Source organism: Ambystoma mexicanum, chromosome 3p, assembly GCF_040938575.1.
Source record: "Ambystoma mexicanum isolate Mex_15411 chromosome 3p, UKY_AmexF1_1, whole genome shotgun sequence".
Lineage (NCBI taxonomy): Eukaryota > Metazoa > Chordata > Amphibia > Caudata > Ambystomatidae > Ambystoma > Ambystoma mexicanum.
The window spans coordinates 584,123,099-584,138,622 of record NC_090925.1 but is presented as its reverse complement, the minus strand read 5'-3'; the positions used below and the strand labels follow the sequence as shown (position 1 = coordinate 584,138,622).

Sequence of the window (15,524 nt, the reverse complement as noted above, 5' to 3'; positions counted from 1 at the left end):
ATTTCGTGATGTCGGAAGGCACCTTTCATTACACACAAATGCCATTCGGTCTCTCTTCGGTGTTCGCAGTGTTCCAGCGCCTTGATACCAGCCTCCCCAGGTACATTCCCAACATGGCGTTTTTCCAGGAGGACATGGCAGTTTATGTGAGGAAGAATCACACAACAATACCCTAGCACAAGTGATGAGCACATTGGAACTCAGCGGACTAACGTTGCACAAAGAAAAATGTATGTTCCAAAGGTCTGAATAGCTATGCTGCACGATTTCAGCGGCTGGCAGGGGTGTTGCTAGGTCTGGAAAAGACCCGGGGCTATGCTGCTGTCGGAAATGTCGGGACTGGGGGCTAGCTAGCCTTTTGTTTGTAGCTCCTGAGATTCTATCCGGGGTTACAACCAAAAGACCAGGGGGTATATCCCCCTTACCACCCCCCTAGCAATGCCTCTGGCTACTGGTACATGCCCCAATGTTTTGTTAGTCGAAGCAATCATGAAGGCTTCCAGGCTGACCACGAAAGAGCTCTACGCCAAGTTCATGGAAAATATTTCAGCAAAAACCAAACCTCTCAGGCTCATTCCAACTAGAAAATGCCTCTTTCGAGTGGTTCGCAGAGTTGCCAAGTTGCGTCCAATACCATTAAATACAGCATCTTAAGTGCTCACACTCTCTGTCCTTTTGTTGCAGACAAACACATGATGATCAAGTCTGGAGTAGGAGCGACCATGATGAAAAAGGTGAGAGAAAGCCATTCTGGTGTAGCTTTTGCCTCTCGTGCTCTCACAGAGTACAAGCAAAATTACTCGGGCATAGAGAAGGAGATGCTTGCGTGCACATGGGCCCATGGAACACTTCAGAAATGATATATGGAGAAAAGGATCTTTTCCATATTCATGCTCGGCAAGGATCACAAGCCCCTCTTTCATATCTTAACACCTGGAGGCACGAGCAGAGTCACTTCGAGGCTGGAAGCATGTGCAGCATGCAAGGAAGGGGACAAACGTCTTCTCACACGCATTCCGTAAGTGAGATCGGTTGAATGGAACTGGCATCCCTGGCGTAAAGTGGGCATAGATTTCATTGGTCCCATGGAACACATGCCCTCAGAACACAAATGCGCTTTCATATTGATGGATTACACCTCCAAGTGGGTGGAAGCGAAATTCATGGGTGAGATAACCACAGGTTCAACTATTCAGGCTCTCATGAGGGTCTTCAGGAGGGAAGGATGTCCAGAGGAAGCATTCTCAGATAATGGAGCACAATTTGTATCAACAGAAATTATCAACTTCCTCTCCAGGAATGCTATAAAGCACATCAGGGCCTCCCTCTAACATCCAAGAGGTAATGGACAAGTAAAGCAATCAAATCGCATGATCAAGGAAGCAATTCAGCAAGCAAGGCATGCAGTGCAAATTGCCATGAAGCAGCGCAAAGAACAATTTCAGCCCACAGAGTTACAGTAAATTTCACACAGAAGTTACACCACTCCAGCTAATGAGAGGACAAAAAGCTAAAACGAAGCTGAACCCAGCATGGACGCACCAGGAGAACCACGAGAAGACCATAGACATTTCAAAGATCATGAGAAGGGTGGCAAGTCATCCTGAACACCAGAGAGAAAACTTTGATGCACGCAACGCAACGCATGCCAGAGAAATACAGGTGGGAGACGTAGTGAAAATATGTATGCCTCAGAAGGACAAGGACACATCGTCCAAAGACAGTCGACCATTGACTGTGATGGAAACACACCACAACACCATTAAAGTCAAAAGAGGAAAGTAGTGGAACATGGCCACGGTAGCAATCTCCCAGAAGAAGAGAAGAAGTGAAGCACTTAACGTGACAAGATAAGCAAAGAGCTCAATGCATCAACTAGCAAAGAGCCAACACTGCATAGCAGAAGGGAGAAAAAGAGAAGAGATGAAGATGACATTGAACTGCATGAAGGAGACACATTGCATGAAGAGGGCACACACCTACATTCAGGTGAAAAGAGACCCAGACGAAAAAGACGAGTTCCCGAGAGGTTCAGTCAGTATGAATTTTATTGACAATTGCTCTGGTGAATTGTATGAGAACAATTGGGGATGATGTAGAGACTGATCTGCACCATCTTGCTGCATGCTCCATTCCATGTCACAACGCACGCTGCTCGTGACGCAGGGCAAAGGCGGGAGGGGGCGAGGGGGCAAGAGGGAGAGAGTGAGGAACGACAGAGGGTGACCCAGAGACAGGCTGCTCTTGCCCCATTCTCCCACATGGAGAACAATAAAGTAAATAAAGAGTGTTACGCTCATCAGCCAGTGTCGACAAGGAGAGTACTTTATTAAAGTAAATAAAGTAACTTTCACATATACGTCCAACCTACGATTATTCATTTATGTATCTAGGCGTCAGTATCTGAACCAGTCCTCTTTTTATTGTTCTTTGCATCCTAGTATGTGTAGAGAGTTGCTTTTGAATAGAGAATTACAAGCTGCAGCATACAGTGAAAAATCTAGCACCGGATAAGCTGTTTATGGCTGACAACTTTAAAGATCTGAAAGTCAGCATAACTTATGTGGTAAAAGAATGAGTCAGGCCCTATTACAGTTGAATTTAAAACCGATTCAGATAACAGGTTTGCACCTTTCATTAAACAATAAAAATGCCGAGAGTTGTCAAAGGGGGTTAAGGTAATCAAATCTCAAATATACACATATGCAAACGAAATACAACAACCTTGTTGGCTTGTCTAGCTAAGGGGCCGGTTGCAACATTCCCATAAACAGTGCAGCCAGATTTTAAATGCTGTAAAAATACATTTCGTGTTTCGTTCTAGCGGGCTAAGTAAGACAACTGGAGGCCAATTATATGTGTTTCTACAATGCAGTGTAATTATTGTAAAGCGAACTCGAGTATAACTCTGAATCGTGCGACTGTGTGCTCCTTTCAATTGGCCGATGTGTAAAAGGCACAGCAGGCATGAATCCGTGGAGCTCAGGCTGAGAGGGATGGGAGCAAATCGTATTCTGTGGCAATTAACTGTTCCATCGCCAGCATTGACAAATGTATGAGGGAGAGAAACGAGAGGATGTTGTGGGGGGGCGAACACGCGAGAGAACGAGAAAAAGTGGCAAAGTAGAAGAACTAGAAGGTTGGATGAGAGAACTGAGACTGAGAAAACGAATAGGAGGAGAGAACTAGTGGTAGAGGTAGATTTACAGAGACAGACAGGCTGGCAAGCCTGGCACACGAGATGATACAGCGGTTTCCAAGGAGAGGAGACATGAAGGTGGGAAGGGCATATAGAGGTAACCCGCGAATTGGGAGAAATCGAGACAGAGTATTAGAAGGGAGTGCGTGGAGAGAGTGGATCAGCCATACACAGAGAGTGAGACAGATACGAATATTAAATGAGGAGAAAGAGACAGCCATACACAGAGCGTGAGAGAAACAGATACACATATTAGAAGATGGAAAGAAGGAGAGAGCGCCAGCCATATCCAGAGATTGAAAAGAGTATTAGAGTGGGCGACCGAGAGGGGGAGACCCAGACAGCCATGCATTGAGAGTGGAAGAGACAGACACTGTGAGGGGATAGAGGGAGGCAGCTCAGGTCCCAGGCAAGGACACGCCGCTTTCTGACAGGAACCGGCAGGCGGTGAAGGAGCTCGCGCTCGCCTAATGCACAGCGTGTGGCCGTGTGTGGAAAGCGGGGCTAAATGCACGAGCCAGCTAATAATGGATGGAAGGCATTTCAGGAAATGAGCCGAGGCCACCCGGCTGCATAGCGTGCGCACGGGCAATAAGGCACGCCGCCCCCTGTTCATGTGGTGCGCCAGTGCTGGGCTGCTCCTCAAATTCGGCTGGCTGGCCTGTGCATGCCCGGGAACGCCATCGACCCAGGCAACAAAGAGTCACACAGATGAAAAGGGGATTTTACAGGAATTGCTAAATCTTCAGTAAACCGTGGGATACTGTTAGCCAGAACAATTCATGTGTGATAACGGGATCACATACTTTGCAAACATATGTTGTTTTTAATGCACACGTGTCATATGGGTTGGCTCTATTGACTGATAGTAGGCATGCGACTATCCGTTTGCACCCGGACATGTCATGGGTCGAAAGTGGTGCTTTGCTGCATTATCTTAAGGGGAATGCCACTTCGCGCAGCGCTGGCGTGATTTCCTGTGCAGTGCACTGAACGTGGAAAGATGCTTTTGAAATACAGACCCCCTCCCCACCCCACCCACATTACTCCTCCATCTCCCCGTTCAATTCACACACAAACACCGTCTGTACCCCCGGGAACGTCGCAGCTGCAACACGCAGACAGCTCTCCCCTCTTAGTGTTATTCCATTTTAAACGCAAGTGTCAGTGTAACACGGCAAATGAGCAGTTTCAAGCGCGCGCTGAAACCCGAGCCGCAGACGCCTTAAACAATCGCAATTTACACCGACAGCATTTAAAAGAAGCAGGTCGTGCTGCATTGCAAAACAGACCCTCCCCATCTTGAACAGGCTTGAATGGAATAAGAACTCCAATGCAATCCTTGCCATTTCCAATCTGTCCATTTCATCTTCCTCTACAAACCGCAGAGTCCCACCACAACCCTGCAAAACGCGCCCTTTGCCAAGCCTCTACTGCATCCGTCCCCAGCACGCGAAGCGACCGGGCGGCGTGTGCGGGTGGATGCGGTGCACATCCGTGTGCTTGCCGGCTCGGAATTACCTTCTGAGAGCTGAAAGACTGAGTCCAGTGATACAAAACAAGGCGCTCCCTGGATCTGGGGCTCGGATCTGCGGGCTCGGGGATCTCCTCGTCGTCCGTGGATTTCCCTGCATCATTTTCAAGAGAGGAAATGGGCCACCAGCTGCAGTTGGTGGGAGTAACATTGTTGGGAGTCGCCATGACAGCCTGGATTGGAAGAAAGGAGGCGAGAACGGAGCAGCTGCACTGCCTGAGAATCACATGGCCACATAGAAGCATCATCATCCCCAGCCAGACCGAATCCCGTTACTCATCACATATTCCGAGGAGAAATTCAGTTTAGTCAAGGGGCATGCCATGTCATTACCTGGCATAATACATCTAACATATAGCAACCCTAGTATGCATGGTGATGCTATATATATTATATATAGTGTACACGCACACACAGAAATATATATATATATATTTTTTATAATTATTTTTTTATTATTTGGTTGAAACAAATTATCAATTTTTCTATAAAACTTTAGTTTACAATTAACAATTAACATGTGCCATTCAATGTTAAACATTCAATAAGAAAGAAATTTAATAGAACAAGAGTTTGGACAACCTAACACACTGTAGAACAGAAAGGAAGATCAGAAAGTGGGTGATAACACAACTCATGGAACGTGATTGACTTACCACAGCCGGCATCCTGGACCACTCATTCCATTCCTAAGGACTCCAGATGTTGCACAGCTGCCAGGGTTACTGCTATTCATAGGCCGCTAAGGCTCACCAACCACAAGGCTTCAGGTGTCAACATATGATGATCCTTAAACAGATGCTGGAGAACCCGTTTTCTTTGAGCTAATAACACTGGCCAGAATACTAATAGGAGTTGTAATGTTTCAATTCGTGAGACATCATCACAATATTGACAAGCCTTCTCCCCCTTGGTTAACTTATATCTAATTCACTGGAACTCTCGTGTTGGCCATACATTTAATCGAAAGCTGAGGAACATATTTCTATATATAGGCACTGGCAACCTGATTAAATACAATTCAGGAGGGTAAAAAGGACTTTATCTTAAAATGTCGAGTTTTAGCATGCGTATATCCCATGCACAGGTCCCAAGTCTGGCATCAATCATATAGTCACAGATTCTTACTATTTCTTTGTTTTTATTTATTTGTTTCTGGTTATAAACATAACCTTTACAAAATCAATGATTCATAATACAATGAATACACAAAACACTACATTGTTACACATATTCAACATCAAAAGCAACTTAAGAGCAAACACAGAGACTAATTTAAAACAACATTAAAATGTGTTCCAGTCTCACTGTGCCAATGAAAAAAGTATCAAGAACTGCTTGGAATGCAAAATTGTTTAATAAGGACATATGCAGCCTGACACGTGTTTCGAGCAATCTTTGCTCTTCCTCTGAGGCTTATGTTTGAAATAGGTCTGGTATGGTTGATCATATAGTTGTTATTGGCTGTTGTAACTTCAATTCTTCACAAGAGCGGAATGTGCATTACCAGTGGTCTGCTACGTGCAAAACTGTGGGGTCGGGATTAGTTTTGCACGTAGCAGACCACCGGTAAGGCGCATTCCGCATTTGCGAAGAATTGAAGTTACAACAGCCAATAACAACTATATGATCAACCATACCAGACCTATTTCAAACATAAGCCTCAGAGGAAGAGCAAGGATTGCTCGAAACACGTGCAGGCTGCATATGTTCCTATTAAACAATTCTGCAATCCAAGCAGTTCTTGATACTTTTTTCATTGGCGCGGTGAGACTGGAACACATTTTAATTTTGCTATTCCCATGGTGTACTTGGGCAACGTACCCACAATCTCCAGCAACCTGCTGCCTCTGCTATGTTAACGCATTTTGCAAGCAGAGTCCCACTGGGCTTCTCTGCCCTACCTATTTGTTTGCTTAACTTAAAACAACAAATTAAAAGCTCTACATATTTAAACAATGCTTTTCATTCAGCACCACTTCCACTTAATTCAAGTTCTTTTCCCAATTTACATACATTTTCTAAAAATCTAACAATTGCCAACTGTCGTGGCTCGGCTTTCCCATGCAGCATTTTCCACCACAGTGTATCCAGATTGACCAGTCCGGTGGTAGCAACACATTTACTGAAATACTGTATCCATGCATTTCTCAGTCCATGACAATCTATCATAAGATGTTCCAATGTTTCAATAACTCCTGGAGCGTTACAGTATCTACAAGTTTGCGTACTCTCCAACTCTGACCTCGGAGCATATAGTACTTCTCGAGTTGGAAGTGCGTTAAATCTGAAACAAATATATTTCTGCCTAACACATTTGTCTGGGAACACAATCAAGTATCGTTCAGGAGTCCCCACCTGTTTGATATGGGATACCATATGGTTATAAAAACATGTAGCAACACGTTTGTTGGTCGTAATGTCCCAATCCCACCATTCAAAACTTTTTTTACTTTCACAGGGTTAAACATTAAGAGTTCAAGTGATATGCCCAATTGTTTCAAATAATTCAAGCATTATTTTTTAAAATCATGTAGATAGACCGAAGAGATATTGTCGGCTCAAAAGCCCAAACCCACAAGGTCATATAATGTACCCTTCAGGGTTGTAATCAGTTTCCTAAATAATGTGAGCTTTTTCCAAATTACCATGCTAGCAATTGATGTTAACCCAAGTTCATATCGTATTGCGGCCAACGGTACGCACTTCCGTAAACACATGAAGATGGCCCTTAAAAAATGTGTTTCATATTTGGATAATTCCACCAATATCCAAGTTGGAAATAACTCAAGTCCATAGCAAAAATGTGGCAAGAGCTTCTGTTTATAAAAGCGAAGAGTGGGTATAAAAGAAAACTTTCCATATTTACTATCGATTTTTTTTAGTTGAATGATTAGTGCCACAACTTTCGCTTCCAAATACTCCCTATAAGGGATTTCTGCTTATTTCCATCAATAGGGTAGCCAAGATAACGCACATTAGGTCTTACCACAAGTTTTATATGGCTCAAGAACTATGAAAACTGTTTTACATATGGTCTTAAATGTAAGCGTACAATAACTGTTTTGCTTTCATTTATCGTCAGGTGGTTAGACTCAGTATAGTCCAGAAATGTGTACAGCAGACGCTGTAGTCCAATTGGCGTGTGATCAAAGAGCATAAAATCGTCTGCATAGGCAGTCCAGCTTATTTTAACTCCTTCTACCACCGGAGGTGCAAAGGCACCTTCTTCCAACTCCTCTTTAGCATCAGAGACATAAAGATTGAATATAGTTGGTGCAAACACACACCCCTGTCGCAAACCATTTGGAGCATCAATGGAAGTAGAAAGACAGCCCTGGTTATTTAAACGAACCTGAAGTTTTGACCCCTCGTGTAGGTGTATTAGTATGGAGAGGAGGGCCGGAGGCATACCCAGACGATTTATCTTTCCCCAAAGTATTGTTCTCTCCACCCTATCAAAAGCCATTGACAAATCGATGGAGGCAATATAGATGGGTGCTGCCTCCTTCCTCCAGGCTTTCCCTTGCATAACATTCAACAATAGGCCCACCAACATCCATCCTCACACTTTTTCTAAAACCAAATTGAAATCTGGACAGAATGTTACTAGTATCAATCCAAGTTTGTATATAGTTCAGGATAATTCCTGAGAAGTTTTTGAGTCTGCGTCCAATAGGGTGATCGGCCTATAGTTTTGTGGACAGGACTGATCACCTTTCTTATATATAGGGTCAACATACAAAATATGCCAAGATGAAGGGATTTTGTGAGTCTTAACAATGTCCTTGAACAAAACATAGACAGGCCGATTCATGGAATTAATGTGCGCCGCGCAAGCGTGCGAAAGCGTGCGAATCGCAGCGCAAGTGCGAAAATCGCAGTGCAAGCATGTGAAATCCACGTACATCGATTCATGGAAGTCCGTACGCGTGTAAATTCTGGGATGTGCGCTACAATTCTGCGTGGCGCACGCGGGCGCACACGTCATCAAACAGCGTGCGGTACGCGTACAGCGAAAGCGCACATAGCGCGGCGCACACAACAAAAGTAGGCGGAACACGGGGCGTAACACGTGGAATGGGGAACAACACGTGAAAATGTGGGCGTTACGGGGGAAGTACAGGAGGCAAATGTGCGGAACGCCCACACACGCGCCTACAACACGTATTCATGGAATCGAACAGGGCAAACACGTGCGCCAAAAAAGACACGCTAATCCGGAAACACGTACGCCAGCAGGAAGCAGGCGTACGTGGACCCGCGCAGCATAAAAGTGCGCGCAAACAACAAACAAGCTCAGACGCTACGATGAATATACCGTTCCTCGCAGCAGTGGTCGTGGGACACCGCAGGAGGAGGAGGATAGTCAGGGCCAGAATTTTTACACCCAGGACCAGCCTTTTTGGGATGCCTGATGACCAGGTGTATGGGAGATACAGGTTTCCACCTCACATAATACTCGACCTGGTGAGTGAGTGGGAGGATGACCTCACATCACCCACCCTGTGCTCCCAAGCACTGAGTCCCTTGGAAAAGGTGCTCAATGTACCGCACTTCTTGGCCACTGGTTCATTTCAGCGGACAAGTGCCATAGCGGGGGGGGGTGTCACAGGCCACGCAGTCATGCTGCATGGACAAGGTGTTGGCCATCATGACTGCACACCCATCAGTCCGCAGGCACATATACCTGCCCAGAACACCTGCAGAAAGGCAGGCTGCCGTCCAGGATTTTTACGGAGTGGCATTGATTGCACCCATGTGGCTCTACGTCCTCCCAGGGCAACTGAGCACATCTATAGAAACCGCAAGCACTGGCATTCCATCAACGTGCAGGTAGTATGTGATGCCAAGGGAATCATCACCTCAGTATATGCCAACTATCCAGGGTCCACCCATGACAGTTTCATCTACAGAATGTCAACCCTAAACTGGGACCTAGAAGCTGGGCGGCATGGCGATACATGGCTGCTTGGTGAGTATAAATGCTGCTGCACATGCATGCATGTCAGATACTGAGTAATGTCACAACCCCACTAATGATACCCATAATCACCTCCCCAGGGGACAGTGCCTACCCTCTGAGCACCCACATGATGACGCCAATTCGGAACCCCACCACACCACCCGAGGTAAGATACAACACAGCCCATATTGCAACCCAGGACATAGTGGAGCGCACATTCGGAGTGCTCAAGTCACACTTTCGCTCCCTTGACCGCTCTGGTGGGCAGCTGCTATACGCGCCCCCAGTAGTGTGCAGGATCATAGTGGCAGCATGTGTCCTTCACAACGTTGCAACACGCCGGGGCCTGCCGGTGGACATGGTGGTGCCCCCAAATCCCCAACCACATGCACGGCCGCTGCGCATGGGAGGGGAAAGGGCATGTGGTGAGGCAGCCCGTACGCAGCTGGTGGCTAATTACTTCACCTAAAATCACACCCCTGTGGAGTGCACACAGCCATGGCACATACCAGCCGACAATCAATGATGATGACATAAGGGACAGTCAACTGTCACAACCCTACCAGCCTGAGATTGGTCACCTGGAAGTGTTACATTGTGTGCATCCCTACCTACTGAAAGACAACCAATGCTGTGTCACAAAAAGACACACATTTATGCTGCATGAATGACTACCCCCTTGCAAAATAAAACATGAAAATGGTGCCATGTCACCCAACCCCTCCCCATCTCCGCCACTCAACACACCATGGCATGTCATGCAATGTGAAAGCAAACAAAGGAATGCACAACACATGACACAAGTGTCACAAAGTGCACTGTCCCAAATGGAAAGAGGCCACAGACAATATGCTCCCAGTAATCAATAACAAACAGCACACATGACCAAATACTTACCAGCAACACAATACAGCAACACAGCATGAAACATTGCCAAAATATGACAGTACAAACTCAAAGTAGTGCAAGTCTTACAACCTGAATAATCCAGCACATCCACCCCTTCCAACTGCAGAGTGTTGCTGTCAGGCAAATGTGTCAGTGTACTGCATACAACATGAACTGCATCTGCAAAGGAGACGGCCTTGTGAAGACATGAAGAAGGTACCTGCGAATAAGGAGAAAGACATGGATGCACAAACACATATCAATACACCATGCAGTGTGCAATACAAAAACAAACCCCACTAGGGATGTCCACACAGTTATGACTACAGACTGCCCACACAGCTCATGGGAGACCAATGTCACTGTGTAAGTCACTGCCACTTGGTCACACCCTTTGCAAGCCCATGGAAACGAGAAGCAGGAGGGATGTGTGTGTCAGGAACCCAAGCATCAAACCCAAACACAGGACAAGCCTGCATGTACCCAGCCAGAATACACAGTGGATGCCCACGGGAGCCACACAAGGCAACACACTGGTAAAAAAAAAAAAAAAAAAAAAAATGGCCATGTGGGAGTCAGGAGGGGGCACCCAGGAGGTTCGAGGACAGGGTGCACACCAACAGCCACCTGCGTGGATGTTGCGGAAAAAAATACCTCCATGGGCTCATGGCCTGCACGGCTACATTAGTGTGGGAGGAGTACTGCTGTCGCTCTCATCACCCTCTGCTGCTGCATCAGGAGGTGGTGGTGCTATGGGAGGCAGCCCACGCAAAGACCTGGTATGGTCCTTCATGGCAGCAAGCATGCGGGTGTGGAAGGTCTCGTTCTGGAGGATGATAGTACGGAGATCCCCATGCAGCACCTGACGGGTTGACTGCATTTCTGCACGCATGGCCTCCCGTGATGCCCGGATCTCCTCCCGAGTTGCCTGCAGCTCAGCTGAGAGTGAACGTGTGAGCTGCTCCAGCTGCTGTTCTGACCTTAAATTTCAGGAAGCCTCAAGTTCACCCAGAGTCTCCCTGAGGTTATGGAGTTCTACCCTCAGGGCTTCTCTGTGGCTCTGTGACTCTATAGATATGGCTTCGTGCAGAGTCTCCAGTGCCGCCCGTCGGTCCCTGTTGGACGCCAGCATGTCTTCCCTGTGTGATTGGCAAATGGAGTCTGTTGCCTGCTATTGTTGCTCCATCTGCCTTCAGGGGGGAGAATGGAAGTAGCCACCCTCTCCATTGCCTGAGCCATCATTTCAACCGATGCTCCCTGTTGGGCTGCTATACTGTAAATGGAGTTTTCCCACACAGTATTGCCTGGTGGCGCACGGCCACCGCGTTGGCGGGCACCACACCTGTTCGGGGCAAGGCGATCTGCACCTTGCTGTTCTTGTCACTGCATGAGGCTGCAGGACTGCATTCCCCCTCTGATCTGCTGGCCCGGGAACAGGATCAGATGTTGTGGAGTGTGACCCTGCATCCGTAACCGCCAAAGACGGACTTACCAACACTGACATCCCCATAGAGGGTTCTACCCCTGGTGCAGGTGGGTTGGACAGAACAGAATCCCTGCCAGAAACACTCACCTGCGACAGCACATAAGTCTCATCATCCAACTCAGCACCTGAATAGAGGTCTGGGGAGGTGCACCCAGAGACACCCCTGGACAGTATGGTCTGCAGTAAGATAGGGTTTTCACCCACCACCACATCACGTCGCCCACTGTTGCCCGGTCGTGCCTGAGATTCCTCCGGGGTCTGCACCATCTCCTCAACCTCAACAGCATCAAGTGCGGCATCACCTGCAAAAATATGAAAGACAAAAAATGGAAACAGGCATGAGCACCATAGCACACACATAGGCCTGACAAGCCAGAGATCCAGTACATGATTTACACATGTCCCACATGACTATAACCCTGGCATGCATGCACTGTCAATGAGTTGGAAGGAGAGGCAAAAAGCAGACACTGAGGACACCAAGATGGAAAAGCAACACATTTGCTGCATGCTGAGTAGCACTGGCATCACACATTAGCCTGTGAGTGGCATGTCCAATACACATACATGACACATGCCAGCACACAGATGGCATGTAGCATGGCCATGGTACATTTGAGAAGTACAGCCATATGTCAGTGAATGAGTACTGTCACCCATCCATGTGAGATGGACATGATGAGATGAAAAATGCTACATAGTGTGACAAAATACGCATGTGCCACACACTGCAACATATCCAGTGTACAATAATACAGTGATGGCAGGCAGATGTACACATCAATGGTTGGTCACTTCAACATGACAGGAAACAACTATCATGTACCACATTCAAACAGGCCCCTAAAATTTATGTGAGCAGGCCAATACTCAATCAGCCTGAATGGTCTAATCATTCACATAACAAGGTAACAAATGTGGGCTAATGTGGGGTGTAATCAATGACAGAAGCATGTCACATATGTGGCATTAGGGCTTATAAATGCATTGCAAAAATGGGAGAATTGAAACAATCAGCCTGAATGAACCCTGAAAAAATCTGAACAATGTTGTTGCAAGATGACAGTTCAAGGGCAACTGCAGTAATGTTGCGCTAATTGGCTACTGTGGGCAGAAGGGATACTGTCATACCCAAATTCAAGGCCGGTGAATGTTTTGGAGGAATCACATGGGTGACCCATACCACTCAGGAGTACACACCCTCACCTGGCACTCAATCAGAACCCATCACCCAAACAACATACACATGGATTACACACACATGCATGGGCACTGACCGGACAATGCATCGTAATCCGGTAGGTCTCCCACACCTTGGATCTGTTCCTCTGTGACGAAAGTTCCAGCAACAGACTCATGTTCAGTGAGTTGGTTGTCCTCTGGTGGAGACCCACCGCCAGTCACCAGAGTAGAGGCATGATTTGAGGCCAGCTTGTTCTTTGCTTTGTGTTTCAGGTAATTCCACCGCTTGTAGCAATCATCAGCTGTGCGCCTCACAAATCCAAGGGCACTAATGATGTCCGCGATGGTCTGCCAGTGTGCCTTACGTTGACCAGGTGTGGTCTTGCACCCTGCAGTCACCACCATTTCGCAGCCATGTGCCGACACATAGGCCACAAGTGCATCAAGTTCGGCGCTATTAAAGCTAGGCTTCCTTGACGTGCCGGAGTGTGTAGCCGTGTCTGGGGTCTCAGCCTGTAGTGCCAGAGCACCCTTCTTCTTCTTTTTCAAAGGTGGTGCGGATCCTGAGTGGCTTACGCCACTCTGGTCAGTAGGGGCAGAAGCGCCGGTGGACTGGGTACTAGCAGTGTGCGAATGCACAATGACCATAGGTCTTGGTGCAGGCATTGGCTGCAGGGTGATGTTGGCAGGGCCAACGTCGGTTTGATGGACCTGGACCAACACTGTCCCAGCTGGGAGACTCAGAGCTGGGGTGGATAGAGGTGCAACTGCCCCTGCAGCCTCCCCACCCTGCCTACTTGGGGCAGCAGATGACATTGCTGCCCCAGATCCACATGGCCTGGTGACAGCAACTTGCACCGCCACACGTGGCTTAGACTTGCTGACCTGGAAGTCAGCCTGTGCCGGTTCAGGTGCCAAAATGGGCTGGTCCAACAAGGGCTGAGCTGGGATGGTGTCAGCTACGTTTCCCACAACCATGGGGGGGGCATGGGTGTCCCTGATTGGTCCTCCACACACGGGGGTCTAGGGGCACTCTGCAAATCCTGGCCACGTCCCCTACCGCGCCCACTACGCCCACCTTTTGGAGGTCAGCCACCTTTGCCTCCCTTACCGCTTGGTCACCTCCCAACCATGGCACTGATGTTTTTGTGCGTATGGGAGTAGCAGTAAACTATTGTCCTGGGCAATTGGGGGTGAAAGGGGTAGGGTACTAGATGGAATTCGTACCCTAGTGCTCTAGCAAGGCTGTCTGTGACCCCTCGGGGAAGATGACGGGTTACGCAATGCACAGGCACCCCGAAAACAAAAATGAACGTGCACGCATCCCCTCGTAGACCACGTGCGTGGAAAAATGAACCCGCACTACGCTGTGGCACCCACAAACACAAACATAAGCGTACGCGTAATACACGCAGCCTACAATGACCTCTGAAGGGGTATGCGACACACGGGGCAAGCACAGTTGGTAAATACGTGTGCGACTCACCGTATGCCTGGAAAAAGAACGTGAAAAAGGGGCGCATTTGCGCGTTGGTAACACCCCCTCCAAAAGAAGAATTGTACGCTGTCTGAGGAAATAGGACAAAAGAAGAAGTGAACGCTGTTTGAGGAAACAGGCCAAAATAAGAATTGAACGCTGTCAGAGGTAACAGGGAGTACGAACTTGAACCGTTGCGAAGTAATCGCGTGTGAACCGACTAGAAGTACAAAATTCACACACTCGCTCTCCACGAAAAGCACGTACAAGAAAATGGTGTCCTACACGCACCTTTTCAACCGGCCCACACGTACAACGTCACTTACGCGTGTACGCACTAAGGCCCTTTCCTCCAATTACACGAGCTGACCTCGGACGTGCAGTTTTTGCACGTGTACAATGAACATGCACCCGTGTTGAGGGAAACGCCCTTGCGCGTCACGTCACAGACGCGCTTACGCGCTAAGGGCCTTTGGTCCAATGAATTCACGTGCGTGCTGTGTCTTCACGTGCTGATTCACTATGCACCCGTCACGAGGGAAACACCCGCGCGCGTAACGTCACAGACGCGCTTACGCGCTAAGGGCCTTTCCAAATCACTCCGTATGAAGCTGGCCACGCAACAACACACGGAAGACAAAGCTCCTGCCCAGAAGGCTGAATTACTGCCCCCAAGAGCCCCGAGCGCGCTCCCACCTGCCATCTGTTGCTGCCTGCCTGCCTGCTGTCCACGTGCCCTGCTATTTGCTGCCTGCACGTCAGCCAGGGGTGCAGTTGCTGTGACCACCCCTG

The 15,524-nt window shown here is 47.9% G+C and overlaps 1 protein-coding gene across 1 annotated transcript in view; it reads right to left on the bottom strand.

Annotated features, from left to right (window-relative positions):
* GDAP1L1 (ganglioside induced differentiation associated protein 1 like 1) overlaps positions 1-4,994 on the bottom strand; it is a 932,901-nt gene extending 927,907 nt beyond the window's left edge. The window contains exon 1 of the mRNA XM_069651319.1: positions 4,721-4,994. Coding sequence (XP_069507420.1) covers positions 4,721-4,984 — 264 coding nt within the window. The 5' untranslated portion in view covers positions 4,985-4,994. The remainder of the gene's footprint in view (positions 1-4,720) is intronic.
* Between the last annotated feature and the right edge of the window lie 10,530 nt (positions 4,995-15,524).